Here is a 21708-nt window from a genome sequence, read left to right on the forward strand (position 1 = left end):
CTTTCTGTCTAAACATAGGTTTCACGTTAACAGACATTCATGTTGTGGGGAGGGGCAAGATGCTTAGCCGCCAACCATGTGAGCTCATTTTTTGACCGACAGCTGTTTCCAACAATCAGAGGTTGAAGAGTGCGCAGTGAGGGGAGCGCAGCTGGGGTGTTTTAAAAGGTACTGTATACGCATAACTGGCCATCCACCGGGTACTTCCTTTGTGGAAGAACGCTCCCGCCCCTTGTGGGGGAAAACAAACTGAATGTCTCATTGACTTACATGGAGCAAAGGCTAGCCAAAATAAACACAGTCCATGCTTCAGCCACGGCTGTTTGGCTATATTATAACAGCCGACAACACAACACATCTTCGGCATGTTGAGCGTGGACAACGCTGGTTTACAGGTCCTTGTCTTTCATTTATTCTTTCACAACACCACCAATTGACTTGGCATTGGCTTTGCCCCCAATGTTTTCCCCCAAAAAAGGGCGTAACGCACATGGCACACGTCACACCGTTTATGCGTATACATGGGTTCTACATTTTTGTTTTCTCCTGGCTGTGTGACACTAGCTGCACACAACTCAACCTCTGATTGTTGGAAACCGCTGTCGGTCAAAAAAATTAGCTCATGTCATTGGCTACCAGTGTCCTGCCCCTACTCACAACATCGTGTTTATAAACACGGTGAACCCATGTGTAGAGGAGTGTGAAACAGGTCTGGCATGGCAACCCCAGTAAGAGTCACTTGTAGAGTTAGGTGCTGAACAAAAAAGTAAAGTTTTGTGGAAAAAAAGGTTCACATTTAAGGAAGACAGAGGTGGAAACGTCATTATGGTTGCCAGTGAATAAAAAGAAAAAAATAACTTAAAGAAGAAAAAATCCAAAGGAGTGTGCGATCCTTTTTTACACAAAACCCCAGTAAGAGTGCCTTTGCCTGCAGCTGAGATAATGGGAGTGTGTTGTGAACAGCAGCAGGCCATGCTCTCTATCATCCCACAATTATACTGATTGAATCACCACTCAATTAAGATGATGGTCCAATTATTGCCAATTAAATGGCTCGTTTAAGCTGTTTGTGCTGCCCTGCTTCACACCTGTGGAGGTTGGATAAAGAGCGATAAAGAGCATCTCTGTTCCACAGGTTGACATGTGTCCATAATAGGGACACCCTGCACAGCAGAAAGCATCACAGCCCTATACTGCAAAAATGGAATCTGGGGGCACTGTGGCGCACTGTGCTAAGCCCCCCACATTTGGGCTATCATGCCCATGGGGACCCCGGTTCGAGTCATTTCCGAATCCTCCCCCATCTCTCTCTCCCGCTCACTTCCTGTCAGCATCTCACACTATCCTGTCAATAAAGGCATAAAAGCCCCCATATATATATATATATATATATATATATATATATATATATATATAAATGGAATCTTAGCTAGCTTATTTTCACAGTTGTATAACAAGATAGTCTAAATAAGCCATGCACAATACTGACAAATCAACGAAATAAAGTGCAACTCTATCCTGCGCAATAGAAACAGTGAAAATCAAAACACAAGCAAAACCGCCCCAATTCTGCCCTGCACTACACAGCGCAGTACAACATAACACAACACACAGAAGTCAGTCCAACCCTAGCCTGCATGCAGTACAAATCATCAGACAAGTGAAGGCGAGTCCCAACTCGGGCTGTGCAGAATAAAATACAACATGCAGCAACACACACAAGACACAGTGCAACCCTGCCTGCCCTGCATAAAACAGCATGGCACAACAGCTAGCTAAATTATTCAATATGACTCAGCAGCAGCTCTCACAAGCAAAACACACACAATAAAAAATAGTGATGGGATCTTTCGGCTCCCAATCGGCTCCCCATAAATACATATTTTTCGCTTAGAAGTTTCTGGTCTGCTCCTGTAGTGTTTGTGCTCCTTGACTGCTATTCTGTTCTATCACTCCTGACGACGCTCATTCTGCATCTTGTCCAATTTGGCCAAACAAATTGAACAAAAAAGTGTTTTCAAATCGTCTGCTCTGTGGGAATTGCAGAGTATATGCACAACAAGAGGGAGGGGGAGAGACAGAGAGGCACCGGAAGATCATAAAAAATGGGGGAAAAATGAAAAATTTGGCTCCCAAAACGTCTCCCATTGTGGAGCCGGTTCCTGTTGTTCACTTCAAAGAGCCGGCTCTTACAACCAGCTCGTTCGCGGCTGACACATTCCAATAATAAATAATAATAAAAAATGTAGTTCATTCAAGTCTTGGAGAGTGCTCTGGGACCAAATACCATCTAGATGATGTTAAATCGACTCTCTACATGTAGAATTAACACTGCATTGTGGCAAAGCCCATTACATTACATACTGTATTGCACACTACATAAAGCATAGGGGTCCTTGACGTTAGACGTCAGGGTGGCGCAAGGACAACTACAGTAATGTCACTATTGTGTGAAGTTGATACATTTATAAATTGTAGGCCTACATGTTTCATTTACATAAAATAGAGTTTATATAACCCAGCAAAAGTTATAATAATTTAATCCACACAATACTGGCATAATCTGCAGAAGCAGCACCTGACCTCTGACACTATAAGCATCAATGACCCATAAGCGTGGGAACATGAATGCAACCAATAGGCCTACATATCAATCGACGGAATTATAAATATAAATGAAACGAGTGATTGATGGTATTTTTCCACGGCTGTGATTTTCGTGCTGCTGCCCACACCCTAAAAAGTAGAAGTGGAAGAACAAGATCTTAAAAAAAAAAGAAACACCTCGCCATGCGGACACCACCCTGCCTGTCGCCTGCCTAACCTCCAGGGTTGCCAGATGAGGCAGATGATTTCTAGCCCAAAAAATACTCAGTCCCGTCTGGAAGTACTAAATCCTGCTCAATTTCAACCAAATCCTATTGATTTCTATGTCCATAAATGTGCAGAAAAACCCACCCAAATGCCCTTTCTACGCTTTTTACCCACAGACAGTCATCCCAAGCAGCCCAATTGAACGGCAAACTGCCCAATGTGGCAACACTGTTAACCTCCACCCTGTAAACTATCAAAATAGCACCGAGGCTCTGAGCATGGCTAATTAATGCTGTATGGGCTTGTCCTTCATGGACATGCTTCAACACCGGAACGGGACGGATTACGCCCTTTTAACCTGTTAAGAAACTGAGTTATATAAATTTGCGGCTGCTAGAATGGCAATGACCAAGTCGTGGTGCATTACTAAAGGCCCTGTGCTGTTATGTCATAGTATTGTAGTGCTATGGTAGTTAACTTTCCAATGACTAGATTCTATTACAGCGTGCCACTGGAGGCATGGTGTGCATTAAGGGATTATTAGCCTTCACAATTGTTAGCCAAACATTTGTTGTACTCCTGCATTGCTGACGATACAAAAGAAGGAATTACAGAAGAATTAGACGAGTATGAGCCGCCTTTGTCTAGCTGACATTTCACTTGAGACTCAGTATCATACAGTGACAGTGACAGCCAGGTGAGTGTGGCAGGTGTTCATAGACATAGGCGTGCACAGATAGGGATGAGGTGGTGCTAAAGCAACTGCCCCTTTGCCCTACTGGACAAAAAGTTTTTGAAAGTTCTGTTTTGTTGTCTTTTTGGTGCATTGTGGTCTTTGTTGACGTGATCATCTAGAAATGCTTGACGTTTAAAAGCGAGTGATAATAATGCCTTGACACAATCCCTATATAAGGCAGCCAGAAAGTTCAAAATTTCCTCCCAGCACTTGCCCCCCAAGATGTCTGTGTGTTTATATACTTATTCAACACAATGATTCAACACTGGCAAGCACAATCAGCATAACTACTATTCTATTACAGCGTGCCACTGGAGGTTATTAGCCTTAGCGATTGTTAGCCAAACATTTGTTGTACTCCTGCATGCTGACAATACAAAAGAAGGAATTACAGAAGAATTAGACTATAGAGTATGAGCTACCTTTGTCTAGCTGACATTTCATTTGAGACCTAGTATCATACAGTGACAGTGACAGCCAGGTGAGAGTGACAGGTGTTCTGTCCATAGATACTTATTCATGCTTCAACACTGCTGGCAAACGTAGGCCTACACAGCATGGCAAAGTCCACCTTGCACACTACGTACACTGTCTCTCTGTCTTGTCCTTTATTGACATTCATTTGAATGGAGAGGCTCTGACCATTTGCATTTACTGTATGTATACTTAAGCTTTTGCTCTGCTGTGGACGGGGAGTGGCATTGAGAATGTTTCGATGGGATGTGTATGTTGGGCAAGTTGTTGTTGCAAAAGTTGTTGGGCAAGAGCTTTCATTATGTAACATATTTTGCAGTCCACTGTTACAGCAATTATGTACAGTTCAACAGGGTCCTAAATGTAATGTAATTTCTTCACCTTCTATTCCTAAGTGTACAGTAATGTAATGTAATGTAATGTAATGTAATGTAATATATTCACCTCCTGGTCCTAAATGTAATGTAATGTAATATAATGCAATGGGGCAGTGGTTAAGGAGTTGGTCTTTCAATACGGAGGTTGTAGGTCCGAATCCCACTGACCGCAAGGCGCCTATCCCCACATTGCTCCAGGGACTGTAACCTGAATGACTGCTCTGGATAGAAGTGTCTGCTAAATGTAATGTAATGTCATCACGTTGTGAGCCTAATGTAATGTAATGTAATGTAATGTGGGCCTAGTGTAATGTAATGTAATGTAATAATGTCCTCACCTCGTGGGCCTCCTGGATGTAATGTAATGTATATTCACCTCGTGGTCCTAAATGTGATGTAGTGTAATGTAATGTAGTCGTGTAATGTAATGTCCTCCTGGATGTGTTTCCTCATGGCCTCCTTGATGGTGGGGCTGTAGTGTAATGTAGTGTAATGTAATGTAATGTAGTGTAATGTAATGTAATGTAATGTAGTGTAATGTAATGTGCCTCCTGGATGTGTTTCCTCATGGCCTCCTTGATGGTGGGGCTGTCCATAATGTAATAGGCTAATGTCATCACCTTGTGGGCCTAATGTAATGTAATGTAGTGTAATATAATGTAATGTAATGTAAATGTAGTGTAATATGTGATCACCTCGTGTGCCTCCTGGATGTGTTTCCTCATGGACTCCTTGATGGTGGGGCTGTCCATGCGTGGCGGGTGGAACAGCAGCTCCACGTGCGTCTGCGTGCCTCCGTGCATGACGCTGGGCCAGCCCAGCTCCAGGTTGGGGGTCTCCACGTCCGAGTGCGTGGGCCAGTACGTCCCCGACGAGGAGGAGGAGGCCGAGGCAGTGGGGCTGTCAGCCGGGGAGCCCTCCACTTCCCCCGAGTGGCGGCCCTGCAGGGAGGAGAGGCAAGATTTATTTGTATAGCGCAGTGATTCTCAAACTGTGGGCCGGGGCCCACTGGTCGGACCTGAAGGTATTCCAAGTGGGCCTTGAAATCATTTTGTAAAAATCTAAATCATATTTTTGTATGGTTGTTGTTAATTTGTTACAGTTTTATTGCTTATTTTTGACTATTTATGTAAGTTTTACTGTTTATTGGGTCAGAGGTGGGCCCCGGATATTTGTGAAAATTTCCAGTGGGCCCCAAGCTGGAAAAGGTTGGGAACCCCTGGTATAGCGAATTTCATACACAGGTAGGCCTACGATACCAATGTGCTTCATAACAAAAATAAAAGTAAAAAGAAAGGAAACAAGAAAGAATTAAAGCCGCAAGCGGCGATGACGGGCCCTCGCACCTACGTTGCAGGGCCGGGGCATATTGCCAGCGCCCCATCACCATTTTTTGTTTGTCTAAGCCAGATACACAAAACTTACTTTCAAGCAACATGTATTATATGCATACATGTGTGCGTTTTAAAATGCCAAAAAAGTCAAAATATGTCACTTCCTGTTGGGCGTGGCCATATCGTTGTATGGACTTTATTGTGAGCCTTAGTGAGATACACATCTTAAAAAAACTCCCAAGTCTGTAGCTCAAAGTAGATGTTGGCCCCGCCCCTAAACGTGTTTGGGGGTGTGGCCTCAATTTCAGGCAAATACAAAAGTCAGTATTCATTATATGCATACATGTGTGCGTTTGCACGGTTTTAAAACACTCCAAACTGAAATGGTGGCCAACTTCCTGTTTTAAAATGACAAAAAAGTCAAAATATGTCACTTCCTGTTGGGCGTGGCCATATCGTTGCATGGACTTTATTGTGCGCCTTAGTGAGATACACAACTTTAAGAAACTCCCGAGTCTGTAGCTCAAAGTAGAGGTTGGCCCCGCCCCTAAACTTCCTGTTGGGCGTGGCCATATCGTTGTATGGACTTTATTATGCGCCTTAGTGAGATACACACCTTAAAAAAACTCCCGAGTCTGTAGCTCAAAGTATATGTTGGCCCCGGCCCTAAACGCATTTGGGGGCGTGGCCTCGTACCCGCGCTCCATCAGGGGTTAAGATTCTGCGTCTGACTAGTGGTGGGAATCTCCAATGTGTTTACCAAGTGGCGTAAGTGTCCGACCACCGGAAAAACCCAATTTATATACCCAAATTCATTGAGCCGCCATCTTGTCAAATTACGAGATATCAAAAATTCCTTTGCAATATATTATCGTCAATGCCTTGAGGTCATGTCCACCGAATATGAAGTCAATACGATGTACGGTGTAGGACAAGTACGTTAAAGTCCGAAACAAATGCCAAAAAATTCCAAAAAGTGCCAAAAAAGTAAAAATATCTCACTTCCTGTTGGGCGTGGCCATATCGTTGTATTGGACTTTATTATGCGCCTTAGTGAGATACACATTTTAAAAAAACTCCCGAGTCTCTAGCTCAAAGTATATGTTGGCCCCACCCCTAGACGCGTTTGGGGGCGTGGCGTCGTCCCCGTGTCCCATCAGGGGTTGATATTCGGTGCCTGAGTAGCGGTGGCTATCTCCGATCTGTGTACCAAGTGGCGTAAGTGTCCGAGCACCGGAAGTACCTGAAAAATGGCCCAACGTGGCTAAATACCAAGGGAGAATAATAATAATAATAATAATAATCCTTAGGAAAACAATAGGGCTTCGCACCGAGAGGGCGAAGGGCCACCGCGTGGCCCTTGCACTTCGGTGCTCGGGCCCTAATTAGAGTCAAAGAAAATTAAAACATTAAGGCAGCAGCATAGTTGCAGTACGTTTTTGACCATTTCCTACACAGTGTACCTTTAAAGCAAAAAGTTAGAGTAAAGTAATTAAAATGAAATAATAATAAATAATAAATATAATAAATCATAATAATAATAAAAATAAAAATAGAAATAAAAACATATCCTTTAGAGCTACCTGGGGAAATCATCTGAGTACAGCTTCGTCCCTAGTTTAGATTTAAAGCTATCAATAGTGGGTGTATTTTGTACATGCCTGTGACGAGGACGGAGGCTTGCCATTCTCCGTGCCGCGGACGATGAGGGCGCGTTCGGCCTCGGCCAGGAAGTCTCCGATCTGCTCGGCCTTGAGGGCGTCTCGGTAGGCGTCATGGCCGCCGCTGACCAGGGCGTCGATGGCCAGACGGTACGCCTCCTTGTAGTGCGGCTGCACAAAGTCCTCGTCGGGAGCGAAGTCATCTTTTAGAGAGGAGAGCATGGAGAGAGGCGCCTCCAGCATGACGGACGGACAGACAGATGGTGGTGTCTCGAGTTTTTTTCAGCTAGAAGTCACAGTGGAAACAGAAGATGGGAGCAAGAAAAAAAAGATTCAAGGCCACCTGATGATGAAGCGCAAAAAAGAAATCTAGATTTAATTTATCAAACACAAGCAGGTCATTGGAGTGCTTCTGGGTCTTCTTCACCTTTTTCCTTGGTGCTCATCAGTGTAGGGGCTCTCAAACTTGGTCCAGGTAGACAAATGCTGAGGCACTCAAGGTTGTAATTTTTTACTTTTCATACGCTTTGAAGAAGGCCATAAGGGTCGAAACGCGTAGGCATTGTAGCCAAATAAAAAAGTAAAAAATTGCAACCTTGAGTGCCTCAGAATTTGTCTACCTGGATTAAATTTAATTTATTTCAAAAACATTTGTTGGGTTTTTTTGGCCTTTATTTGAGACAGGACAGTGAAGACGTGGACAGGAAGTGCATGGGGAGAGAAACGGGGAAGGCCCAGCAAATGACCCGGCTGGAATTGAACCCGGGTTGTCAGCATTGTAACCCTGTGCCCTACTGTTAGGCCACGGCAGGGACAATATTCATAAAGAACTTTGCAAACAACATTTTGGACATCCATTTCCTGGTATACACCACTTTTGATTTCCAACAACTTCGCTGAGGGTATTACTTCCACTTAAGCTACATGTCTGTCTGATGTGAATCAGTTCTACAAATACAGTATGTTTGTAGCTGTGGTGTGGTACATAGTCACATAAGTCACACTATGCCACCAGTGGAATGCTGTCATAGTCATTGAAAAGGTTTTACTACCATAGCACCAAACTGCTATAACATTACACAGTGCGTTTAGCAACGACAACTTGGTCCTTGCCATTTTTGTAACAGCCAATTTATAACAGGAGCCGTGTTTTAAAGGGTTAAACACTATATAACCGGCCGCTGACTACTAATTCTTTAGTAATGACATGTCAAATATTTTGTGAGAGATTTAGTTGTCTCTTGTTATGTCATATCCATCAGCTGACCCTATAGCCTATAAAAGGGAGCACAGTAGACTCTACATCAGCTTTAGTATGAAAAAATACAGTTTTAATTCGACACTTACAGTGTTCATTTAGCAACTTCTAGATTGTATTTGGTTCCAAAGAACAATGTATGTGATGAATTAACATTGTTTTTTATTACTGTGTACGGACATCAGGGGAGAATGACCAGACGACAGCATGTGATGAATGGAGGAGAGAGGGGGGGGGGGGCTGGGGGGGGGTGAGATCTTGGTGGGGCACCTGATCAAAGACATTGACCGTAATCAACATGAGCATCATCGAGTCTATCTTAAGGTGACCTTGAGCGATATTTAAACTGGGGGAGAGGAGAGGAGGAGGAGGAGGTGGTGGTGGTGGTTCATCAAGCCCCATCTCCTGCTCTCAGCTTTTAGCACTGCAATCAGCTACCAGACCCTCAGTCATAACAGACCCTCAACATTATTGCCATCCAATGGCCATCAGGAGTTTAGAGTAATGGGTTAGCGTCATAACCGATGGGCTGGAATCTTTGGGCCTCCCTTTTATTTTTTAACCCATTGATGCTTGATGTTGCGTTAAGCAACATTGGCCCTGGCGCCTGGAGCTGCATTACGCAACATTCAGGCTCATGAGATTTGAGACAACTTTGTTAAAAATCTCTGTTTGTTTGAGATCAATGAACACATTCTAATGACAGGTGAGAGTCTTAGTGTTTAAATGCAACTTAGTGCATATTTTTATGTGCTTCAGAAGCTGAGATATCTAGATTTTTATAGGTTGACGGCAGCTTTTCTAAAAAAGGGCTCAGGCATTCAGCACTCTTTTTTGCTGGTGCCTTAGGCGTCATTGGGTGAATGCTAAATTGAGCTGACTTTGACGATTCTCCAGCATAGATGTGTGTGTGTGTGTGTGTGTGTGTGTGTGTGTGTGTGTGTGTGTGTGTGTGTGTGTGTGTGTGTGTGTGTGTGTGTGTGTGTGTGTGTGTGTGTGTGTGTGTGTGTGTGTTTGTGTGTGTGTGTGTGTGTGTGTGTGTGTGTGTGTGTGTGTGTGTGTGTGTGTGTGTGTGTGTGTGTGTGTGTGTGTGTGTGTGTGTGCGCACTGAGCAGGGCCGCTCACAGGTTTGGCTGGGCCCGGGACCCAGTACATACAACGCAAAGAGGATCCAATTCTGGCCCCCCTCTCTTCCTGGGACAAGTTGGAGGGTAAGGTGTTCCTCTACACAGGGTTAAGGCTAGGGCTAGGGTAAGATGTTATACATAGGGTTAAGGTGAGGGCTAGGGCAAGGTGTTTCTCTACACAAGGTTAAGGTGAGGGCTAGGGTAAGGTGTTTCTCTACACAGGGTTAAGGTGAGGGCTAGGGCAAGGTGTTTCTCTACACAAGGTTAAGGTGAGGGCTAGGGTAAGGTGTTTCTCTACACAGGGTTAAGGTGAGGGCTAGGGTAAGGTGTTCCTCTACAGTACATTTAGTACATTCAAAATTCTGCGGCAAGAATCCTAACAAGAACCAGAATGAGAGAGCGCATCACTCCTGTCTTGGCAGACCTGCACTAGTTACCTGTCTCATACAGAATCGACTTTAAGATTCTGCAGACAGTATTTAAAGCATTAAATGGACTTGCCCCTAGTTATATCTCTGACATGCTGTCTTTTTATGCCCCTGCTCGAGCTCTCAGGTCCACTGATGCCAAGTTGCTAAGGACCCCCACCCCCCCCGCAAAAGAAGATTGGCGACGCCGAGTTCGTTTGCTATGCGCCCAAGAGATGGAACGCCCTCCCCATCGAGATCCGATCAGCCAGCTCCGTCGACTCATTCAAGAAGCAGCTGAAGACCCACCTTTTCATCCTTGCCAACTCCTAGCTGCCAAGGCGTCACAGTGTCCCAGCTGCCGCAGCGTCCTTACTGCTCACAACCAGCCCTGGCAGGGGGCTCCCCTAGGTGGCCGCTGGTCTCTGCCTGAGGTTTCTTCCTGGCTATAGGGTTTTTTTCCTCAGACCTCATTGAGTTTTTTTTCCCCCTACAAACTATGATTCAAGCGAAAGGGAGTTTTTCCTCACCCCTGATGCCACCAGGGGCCGCATCTGAGCGCCCAATCTCTGTGTGACTATCTATGACTTATGCTAGACCCAGCCGCTATGGACCTTACGCATCTAAGAATCCCGGTCCTAACCTACATTGACCCTATGACTCTACGATCTCTTTCTATCTCTTCTTCCTCTGCCTTCCTGCTTTCTCTGCCTCTCCTCTCTTCCTCTCCTTTTATATCCACCTCTAACAATTATATTATTTTTTCTCATTTATTAAGCACTTTGAGTTGCATCCCTTGTATGATACAGTGCTATACAAATACAATTATTATTATTATTATTATTATTATTATTATTATTATTATTATTAATATTAATATTATTATTATTATTGAGTTTAGGGCTAGGGTAAGGTGTTCATCTACAGTACTTAGGGTTAAGGTTAGGCTAGGGTAAGGTGTCTACATGGGGTTAAGGTTAGGCTAGGGTAAGCAGGCGTTGGGGAGCTCTAGGAGCGTTAAGAAGGATACAACTGAGAGGGGGCGGTGCTTACAGTAGTTGCCATTGGGGGGCATTAGTCCATTAAATTTTTTGATACTAAGGAGGACGTTGTCAGGCTTATGATGAGGTAAAGGGGGCATTGGCAGGCTTGTGATGAGGCCAGGGGGTGTTGGGAGGCTTGTGATGAGGCCAAGGAGGTGTTGGGAGGCTTGTGATGAGGCAAGGGGGTGTTGGGAGGCTTGTGATGAGGTAAAGGGGGCATTGGCAGGCTTGTGATGAGGCCAGGGGGTGTTGGGAGGCTTGTGATGAGGCCAAGGAGGTGTTGGGAGGCTTGTGATGAGGCCAAGGGGACATTTGTTCAAAAAAGGTTGAGAACCACTGGTATAGGGTTAAGGTTAGGGCTAGGGTAAGGTGAGCCTCTGCAATTTGTTTTACAGACAATGCAGACAGGTCGCTTTCTGTTTTCTTTCTTGTTTTGTCTCCCCCCCCTTCCCCTTCTCTCTTTTCTGCTTTCACACACACTCACACACGCATGCGCACGCACACGCACACACACACACGCACGCGCGTACGCAGGCACACACACACTCACACACACACACACACACACACGTACGCACGCGCACACACACACACGTACGCACGCACACACACACACACACACATTTGCGCACGCACGAACGCACACACACAGTCACACACACACACACACACACACACACACACACACACACACACACACACACACACACACACACACACACACACACACCCATGGCAGGCAGGCAGGCACGCACGCGTGCAAACACATACAAACAAACGCACACACACACACACACACACACACACACACACACACGCACGCACGCACGCATGCGAGTGAACACACACACACACACACACACACACACACACACACACACACACACACACACACACACACACACACACACACACACAAACACATACCCATGCAGGCATGCACGCACACGTGCACACACACACACACACACACACACACACACACACACACACACACACACACACACACACACACACACACACACACACACACACACACACACACACACACACTTCCAGAGAAGACGCACTTTTAAAGAAGACATCAACATTCAATCTCAGTTCTCAACAGAATCACAGGACACACACTGCCAGAGGGGAGACGGAGATAGAGACAGAGATAAATAGTCTGTTGACAGCTTCACTACAGAACCAGTGACCTAGAAATATTTATCCTGCTCAATTCTCAATTTAAAACATGTCATGTCCTTCCTGTGAAACAAACTAACACAGACACACATAAAGAATTGAATTAGTGGGAATTACGGGTTCCGTATCGAGCTAAAACGGGACACGGGATGTTAAAATGCAGGAAATTACATCTAAGAAATGCAAAATCTTCTGGGGGAGGACCCCCAGAGCCCCCACCTCAATGAAGTGTCCCGATTTTGTTTTCATTGACAGTCGGCAACCATAATACATACGGAAATTTCAGCCTCTTTATTGGGAGGAATTTGAACTGGCCCTCGTTGACATTTAATTGAATACCCCTGTTCTAGAGTGTATTTGGTCCCAGAGTACTCTCTAAGTGTTGAATTAACACTGTTACCTGTCCTGTCTTGCACTTTATGTCAGTCTGTAAAATGTCAGTCCTGTGTATGTCTTTGTCTTGGCATGGTATAAGAAAACATAATGTCATTTTCCTTGTATGACTTGTGTTTATGGAGAACTTGACTTGACTGATTAACCCATTGATGTGTAAAGCACCTGCAAAAACGCCTGCTGAATGCTTAAGCCCTTATGCCCTCAGCCTATAAAAACCTAAATATCTCAGCCTCTCATGCGCATAAAAACATTAAATAAGTTGCATGTAAACCCTAAGACCCTCATCTTGCATTAGAATGTGTTCATTTAGCTGTAACATACCCACATTGTTATCAAAAAAGCTACAATCTCAAGAGCCTGAATGCCGCGTATATGTGTCTCCAGCTAGGCACCAAAGGTCAAACAACATATAGGACTCATCAGGCTAAAATGGGTTAACACTCAAATGTCACCGTGTCTCTCTGTGACTTCAACAGAGTCCTGATATATGAGTTGCTGTGTGTGTCAGTCATAGGCCTTATCAGCTCAGTTGTTTTACATTCCAGTTTTATGGGCCCATGTCGGTGACAGCGAAAGAGAAACCCACAGTTTACAATTTACATGAAGGGGTGGCTACTTCTACTTCTGGTTAACTACCAATGATTTTCTTGCCATTGGTTTAACCCAGTGTTTCTCAACTGGTGGGTCGCGACCCAAAAGTGGGTCGCGGAGGGGTCATGGGTGGGTCGCGGAGCCTTGGTGTAAAAAAAAAGTAATTCTAAAAAAAAAAAAAATCCAACTTTTCCTGCAACAATTTACAACTTTTACGTTGATAGGATAGTCGTAGATACAATCTGAATGTTAATGCGAGATAGATAGCGTGCAACCAGTCATTCGAGTCTTGGTTACATTTTGAGAATTGCATTGAATTGACTTGAACGCTAAAAAAATTGGGTCGCGACCGAATGAGAGTGGAAAATGGTGGGTCCCAAGACTGTTCCAGTTGAGAACCACTGGTTTAACCCATTTTGTCCTAAGCCCTTTTTGGGGAAGGGTGCCCTCTGCCATTAAATACTAAAAATCTCAGCCTCCGAAGCACATACAAACATGAAATGAGATACATTTAAAAGCTAAGACCCTCAATTTGTTCATTCACCTCTAACTTACCCACCGTTTTAATAAAACAGCTCAAATCTAAAAAACCTGAATGTATAATGGGTTAAAGGATACTGTAACTTCAGCCAATTTCAACATGCAGTTGTAATGCTCACACTACCCGAGACTTGTCAGTAGGCCTACCTGAGATTTTTTTTCAGCCTTTTCCGAGATCCTTATCATTGTAATGAGGGCAGCTGTTAGTTTACATTTCAAAAAAACATCTGGATTTATTCCCAAAAAACATCCAAAAGGTTATGCAACGTCAGCAGACAACTAGCAAACAGCAATACCTTTTGGGAAAATATCTGGAGTAGGCAATGATAGAGTAGGCCTATGTTAAGATGTTTTTAAATGTAAACACAAGCTGCCCCCATTAGCTCAGATCTCGGAAAGGGCTGAGCCGAAAATTGCGGCATCACCGGGTACTGACAAGTCAAGGGCAGCGTGAGCAATACAACAGCATATTGAAATTGGCAGAAGTGCTCCTTTAATTTGTGACCATATTGAATGTCTGACCAGCCGGATGCTGACCTCTTGACGGTAAGAGATGATGTGTCTCAATTATCTGCGCTACCAGCGTACAGCGATGCAGTAATTAACCCATTTTAGCCTGATGACCATATGTTGTTTGGCCTGGAGACATATATACGCTGCATTCAGGCTCTTGAGATTTTAGCTTTTTTAATAAAAATGTGGGTATGTTACAGCTGAATGAACACATTCTAATGCAAGATGAGAGTCTTGTTTGAGAGTCATGTTTTTATGTGCATCAGAGGCGAAGATATTTATGTTTTTGTAGGCTCAAGGCAACTTTCCCAACAAGGGCTTAGGCATTCAGCAGGCGTTTTTTGCAGGTGCTTTACGCATCAATGGCTTAAAAGAAAAATCATCCCGGTTTCACCCCATTTCTGCTCCTGAGGTAACTGTCAATCAATCTGATTGAATCGTCTCTGATCTGAACCAATCCCAATGAAACTGACTGCCGAGACCATTAAAGCATTATCTGATGTCATTAACAACCCATTGACAGTTCTAGTTTGTAAAATAAAGCCAGGCAGCTGATAAATGCCAGGTGTCCCCCTGATACATGTTGGTTGGTTTTGTTAGTTTTTCCTTTTTGATTCTAGACAAGAAGATGCTGTTGATACCGGTATGTCTCAGTGTGAAAGCCGCAGTCTGAAAAGCAGTAACATCAGAGTCATGCCTCAATAGTAGGCTGCAATATGATTTAAAAAATGAAATACCACTTCAGGTTTAGTGTGTATGTAGTCTATATAGGCCTAATGTTTCTTTCCATTGACACGAGACTGAACCACATAGATTCACTGTTCCATGTTGTGTGTCATCAGCCTACATACTTGAGCTTTGCTCGTAAAAGCCTGCCTTCAGGTTGAGTGTACATGTATTCTATAGAATGTTCCTTTCCATTGACACGAGACTGAACCACAGACTGTATATTCAGCATTCCATGCTGTGTACCAGTGCAAAGAAGAAAGTCACCAGCGTACAATCTTGAGCTTTGCTCATAAACGGTTGCCTTGCAGTCTACTACTGTACAGTCTGGCATTTCAGTGGATCCTCAGTGGATATAGGTCAAGGATTGTACGGTATGTGTTAAAAGCGTATGGACTAACTGTATGCTAGGCTTGGGGCCCATACACTAGGCCGTTCATTGAAGTGTCATTGAGGTGGTTTCGGTGAAGTGGTGTCTCTCACCTGTGCGGCGTGCCAGGACAAGTTGAACATAGTGTTACACCTTTAGGCCGTCTGTGGCTTCAGATTTATGACAGTGAAGAGAGACAGCTCAGCTGAAAGATCAGAAAGCTACAGCTGTCTTCGTCTTCTTTTATACTGTAGAAGTTTTTGTTCTTTTTATGGATGTAACTTACCTTGGAAGTTTTCTCAAATCCACTGGCGAACTGTCATGGCACGTCAAACGTTACGCCAGTGTAATCCCGGTGTTATAATTTCCGAAGTTGTTAATCCAGTGTTAATCCGGAGTAATTTCAGTGTTAATCCAGTGTTTCTTTTAGTGTGTTACTGCCAGAATGAAGCAAAAGTAGCCTCATGAGTGCCAGCAAAGTAAAGACATCAACATGACAAGAAGAGACGACACCAACACCAACAATAACAATAAAAAAGTCCAAAGTGAGCAGAGAGTTTAAGAGGCGCGCTCCGCTCACCTCACCTGCCTAGCTGGGAGTCTCTGTGGGAGGGAACCCTACACCAGGTGAGCTATTCGAGGTTTTTTTTTTCACATGCAAATACCCAACGTCTCTAATAACTTCCCACAGGCTGAGGGCAGCTCAGAACCTGTTTGGCATATTTGGCCCCTCCTCCCTCCGCACTGCTTTCTACCTCTGTTCCAGAGATTCTTTAAGTATAGAGATATGCCAACATAATAGGTTTCTATGGGTACCTAACGCGACCAGGTTCCGGTCTGCCTAAAGGGCCGTGTCATAATGCTCCTACAATGAATAGAACAGTCCTTAGGTCTGCCTAGGTCTGCCTAAGGGGGGCCATAATAGAACCAGGAAACAATGGGCCAATGGAACCTCTCTCTCTCTCTACTCTCTCTGTCTGTCCTGCCCCTCCCACCCCCCACAACAACACCCCCCCCCACACACACACACCCACACCCACACCCACCCCAGGCCCTCTTCACTCCTCCCTCAGAGTGTAAAGTTTGTTTGAACAGAGGCAACTGTGCGTCTGATTGCTTATCAGACAACTGCCGGAGAGGGTGGCGTACGTCTGCTGCGTGTGTCCCAAAGTGCACAGGCACGAGTGCGTTCAAGGAAGCCGGCAAGGAGAGAGGGGGGGGCGGGGGGTGGACGGGTCAGTGGTCCTGGCCCGCGGGAGAGAAGGGGGTTAGAGATTCAGGAGAGGTTCTAGAGAGGTTCTTTTCAAGGTGGCACAAAAATTGGCAAAAGAGATCAAAATGTAATGTTATGAATTTATAATGTACAGAAATGTATAACATGTTGCAGCTAGAAATTAATATTCTATGTCATTGGCTATTCAGCACAGGGGCCACATCAGGGGCCAGGAGGAAATCTACAGCAGAGCATGGCAACCCGACCGAAGCCCGACGGGCCGGGTCGGAACCCGACGGGCCGGGCCGGACTCGGACAAAAAAAAATAGAATATCTGTCGGACTCGGGTCGGGCTCGGGCTTGAACCAAACAGACATTGTGAAAATTGTAAGCAATCAGAGGAAACGTTTCAGTTCATGCAAACGGCAGTTTTGTGATTAAAAAATAAGTAATTGAATATGCATAAATGAGAATGTTGGTAGGCTACTCGTGCGAGTGACTATTATTGGCTGTACGCGCCAGTTACCAGCGGCAACATGGACGCTCACTCCCAGTCAGCCGAGCAGGAATGCCGAGTCAACTTGCTTTCTTAATAAGCGCCAAATACAGTTGTCAGTGAACGCGTGGTCTTTTGTTGTAGGCCTAGTGTAGGCCATGTTTTAGCATGCCTTCGGTGCTGTCTTAAATGTTGAACATAAAATGACGAAGTTTGTCACTGCATTGCTCGCCAAGGATTACATTTCCAGCAAGGGGTAGCAAGGAGCATAATATGGATTAAAGAAGACGCACACGCTACGTGGAGTTGCCTAAGGTAGGGGCGAAGAGGTTTCCTGTTACTACTTTGTCCGCTGTGACATTTCATGTCCTTCACGTAGGTTCTTAATTCTTGTCACTTTTACTGGAGCCTACAGTTGTAACTATGCGCGTGCAACCTTTCCTGATTTTATATTGACCGCATGGACATCAGGGGAAATGACATTCTCTTGGAGGGCCGAACAGGCTACTGTTCTTCGGGGTGAACTTATAGCCCATCCTTCTTAACGATAAGGAGTGGCATCTTCACCGGCTCGCGGGGATTTATTTGCACTAACAGTAACGTAACAAATGCGTCCATAGCCGCGCTGACTGCATCCAAACCGTATTCGTTAGTTTTCGCCTTTCTTATCCTCTCACGCCCCTCCCATGCATTTGATCACAGCACCCAACATCTCTGGTCTAACCGAAAGAAACATAAGGTGCGCTGTCACATGTATGCGTGTGTTTATACTTACTATGCGTGCGTAACTAAATTAGGCTACAGCAAATTGCCTCATCCTAGTTGCCTATCCTGGCTATTTATCACGTGCTATTTTGAGTATGAAGGAGGCCACATAGAAAATATTGCTTGCGCACAGCTTCTGTTGTTATTACAGTGGTCTCGGGCTTCGGACGGGTTCGGACACAAACATTTTAATTAGTCTCGGGCTCGGGTCGGGGTTGATCACTTTTCTGTCGGCTGAGGGCCGGGCTCGGACAGAAAAAACCGGCCCGAGCCACGCTCTAATCTACAGGGGCCCTGGCCCACCCTGGCCCCTGTCAAGAACCGCCCCTGTTAGAGAATGAGAAATTGGGTTCTCATTGCATTGTACAAAATGGGTGGGTGAGTTGGTGGGAGATTTCCGATTACTTTTTCTCGGGCCCAGCTAAAGTGGTCAGTGGCCCTGAGTATGTTGGCAGAAGAAGCCAAGCTGGTGTGTGAGATATCTTATCGGAGTGAGGAGTCCGCACAGTAAAAATCCTTTTTATTGTTTTATTATTTCATGCCGGTATTACGTTTCGACTTTCGATCAGATTCTCCCAGGAGGCTGTTGAAAGCGAAAGCTAATCTCTCTCCTGCTCCTTTTTCTGGGATGTGCACAATCTTCCCCTTCAACTGAGATATCTTATCAACATGAGGCTGATACAGGGCACAGTTGGCAGATGGCCCACACGTGACATGACGACTAACCAACTGGGCCACAACAGTAGCCTCTGCTATGAGTCACTGCTCATGTCACCAGGCCCGCCAACAAGGGGGGGACAAAGGGGTATGTTACCCTGGACCCAGGACTATAGAGGGCCCAGAATGGGGTCTCCATTGCATTGTATGTATTGGGGGGGCAAAGGGGTATGTTGTCCCGGGCCTAGGACTATAGAGGGCCCAGAATTGGGTCCCTGTTACATTGTATGTATTGGGTCGGGGGCCCTTTCAGATGACTTTGTCCTGGGCTCTGCGAAAGTTATCAGCGGCCCTGCGCGTCACAGACCTGTAAGTAGTTTACTGTGTCTCACAGGCGACTGGGCGCTGCTGTTGATTCTGGCGTACTTTAGAGTTGGGTCCAGGATGAAACAGAAAGGACAAAAACAAATGTAACCATTGATAGTTGGCAGATGGCTCACAGGGCTACAGTAGCCTCTGAGTCAGTGATCGTGTCAGAGACCCTTAAAGATGCACTGTGTAATACTGTTAGTAGTCCTACTTTATTTCCAGAATTCATGCTGCCCATTCACAAATGTTACCTTTTTCATGAATACTTACCACCACAATCGAATTCAGAGTATGCAGGGAAATTGCACTTTTCATACATGTGAAGGTGGATCTTCTCCATGTACACCATTTTGAATTTCCAGATATAGACATTTTCAGCTACTGGGGCCATACTAGCAAATATTAGTTTATAGTTGAGTAAATATTCATGAAAAGATCAAATTTGGCAATAGGCAGCACAGTTTCAATGAGCAGCATAGTTGTAATAGGCCTACATACTCTGACCACCATCCTACACAGTGCACCTTTAAGTACGTCTCTCTCACTTGGGACTGGGTGCGCAGTAAAAATAAAAAACAGTGTTGTGTTAATTCAACACAGAGAGAGTTGATTTAACATTTTCTAGAGTGCATTGGGTCCCATAATACTCTCTCGGTGTCAAATTAACCCTGCATATTTAATGGGTGGTGCTGATTCCATTCTACTTCAGAGTTGGATCCAAGATCAAATCTAAAAAAAAAGACACAACAGCAACAAAAACCTAATGAAACTGTTGAGAGCTGGCCCCGAGGCTCAATCGTGAATGTCATCAAAGGGCCCAATCAGGTTCTGAATCAGTGCTCGTGTTGAGACCTGTAAGTAATTCTCACTCTGGACTGACTGGGTGGGACTGCAGCAGCGCTGGAGGTCCTGATCTTCATCTATTTCAGTGTTGGCGGGTCAAACCTTATCAAAATCAAACATAACAACAAACACAACAAACTCTAGACATCTGCCTTTTATAGCAATGCACACATTGTAAAGCTGCATGTAGACCAGATACAACCTTGCTCGCTTCGCTTTCTTTCACTTTTTCACGATCTACGTGACCCATGGTAGCTGAGGTTTCGCTTTCACACCAACACAGTGAAGTGTTGCGGGACGGAATCGATTTTTGGTGCTTAAAGGGACACTGTGTGAGATTTTTAGTTGTTTATTTCCAGAATTCATGCTGCCCATTCACTAATCTTACCTTTTTCATGAATACTTACCACCAGCATCAAATTCTAAGTATTCATTATGACTGGAAAAATTGCACTTTTCATACATAAAAAGCGGGATCTTCTCCATGGTCCGCCATTTTGGATTTCCAAAAATAGCCATTGACTGTACTTGGACCGTACTAGAAAATATTTGTTTATTACTTAGTAAACTTTCATGTAAAGATCAAATTTGTCAATAGGCAGCCCAGTTTCAATGAGTTGCATAGTTGCAGTACCTTTTTTGACCATTTCCTGCACAGTGTCCCTTTAAGTAATGGCTTTGATCTCTGAAAGACATGTTAAGCTAACTGTCACTGATGAATTGTCAATATTTGCGGCCTAACACAGCAATTCATCGGTGACTGATTGTACTGTATGCCTGTCTGTGTCTTTGTCTTTACGTGGCTAATTCTGGTTCAGCTAATCTCCCTTGTTTACCACCTTTAGTCAAGTCATGTGAGGTACATGCAGGGCTGGACTGGTGGAGAAATATGGACCGCGCACTTTTGGCTTAAAAAAAAGTTTTTTTAAAACATTTCTGAAAATAGGGGCCCACGAGGGTGCAGGGCCCACCAGGAAATGCCCGCTATGCCAGATGGCCAGTCCAGCCCTGGGTACATGTATTTATATAACACATTTGAAAAAACAATAGAAAGTGACCCAAAGTGACTTATAGATAAGGGTACTGATAACAGTTGTGACCTCTGTCACCTGGACTTTCACAACAAAGTAAAACATGAAAGTGTTAATGTTGTCAAAGTGTTATCAACACTTACATGTAGAGAGTCGATTTACGTAACATCTTCGTGCTGCCCCCACGCTCTGGAACAGTCTACCTACCAACATACGCCAGGCCCCCACACTGGTTACGTTCAAGAAGCACCTGAAATCACATCTATTCACATACACTTCCCCTGCCCCTTCACCCCCCCCCCACCCCCTCCCCACCCCCTGCCCCCCCAATGTAAAGCGACCTTGGGTTCCTTGAAAGGCGCTATATAAAACCAAGTTATTATTATTATTATTATTATTATTATTATTATTATTATTATTATTATCTCTAGAGCAGGGGTGGGGAACCTTTTTCATTCCAGGGGCCACTTCAAATGCCTCCAAGGGCCGTAAAAGTCCCCCGAGGGCTATATTATGAACAGGATTTCCCCCGGCACTTTTCACAGTGTATTCTATAAAATACTGTAGCATTCCACCAATGTGTCCTGAAGTCCTGGGCTTTGCTTTGGTAATGTTCTAGTTTGTGTTATAATAAATGGTATGAGGTGTAGCTAATTACAAAACAAATATTCATTTTGATCTTTGATGGAAACATTGAAGAGACTCTGAACTGAAGTAACTATTATTGATTTACCTCCAATCCTGTCTTCTTCTTCCTCCTCTCCTTCTTCTTCTTCTTC

The 21708-nt window shown here is 44.5% G+C and overlaps 1 protein-coding gene across 1 annotated transcript in view; it reads right to left on the reverse strand.

The window, feature by feature from the left end:
* fam83b (family with sequence similarity 83 member B) overlaps window positions 1-16139 on the reverse strand; it is a 30762-nt gene extending 14623 nt beyond the window's left edge. The window contains exons 1-3 of the mRNA XM_063190849.1: window positions 15842-16139; window positions 7393-7682; window positions 5097-5323 (exon numbers count right to left, since the gene is read on the reverse strand). Of these exons, the coding sequence (XP_063046919.1) occupies window positions 5097-5323; window positions 7393-7639 (474 nt within the window). The 5' untranslated portion in view covers window positions 7640-7682; window positions 15842-16139. The remainder of the gene's footprint in view (window positions 1-5096; window positions 5324-7392; window positions 7683-15841) is intronic.
* Window positions 16140-21708: the final 5569 nt, after the last annotated feature.

This window comes from Engraulis encrasicolus, chromosome 24 (genome assembly GCF_034702125.1).
Source record: "Engraulis encrasicolus isolate BLACKSEA-1 chromosome 24, IST_EnEncr_1.0, whole genome shotgun sequence".
Lineage (NCBI taxonomy): Eukaryota > Metazoa > Chordata > Actinopteri > Clupeiformes > Engraulidae > Engraulis > Engraulis encrasicolus.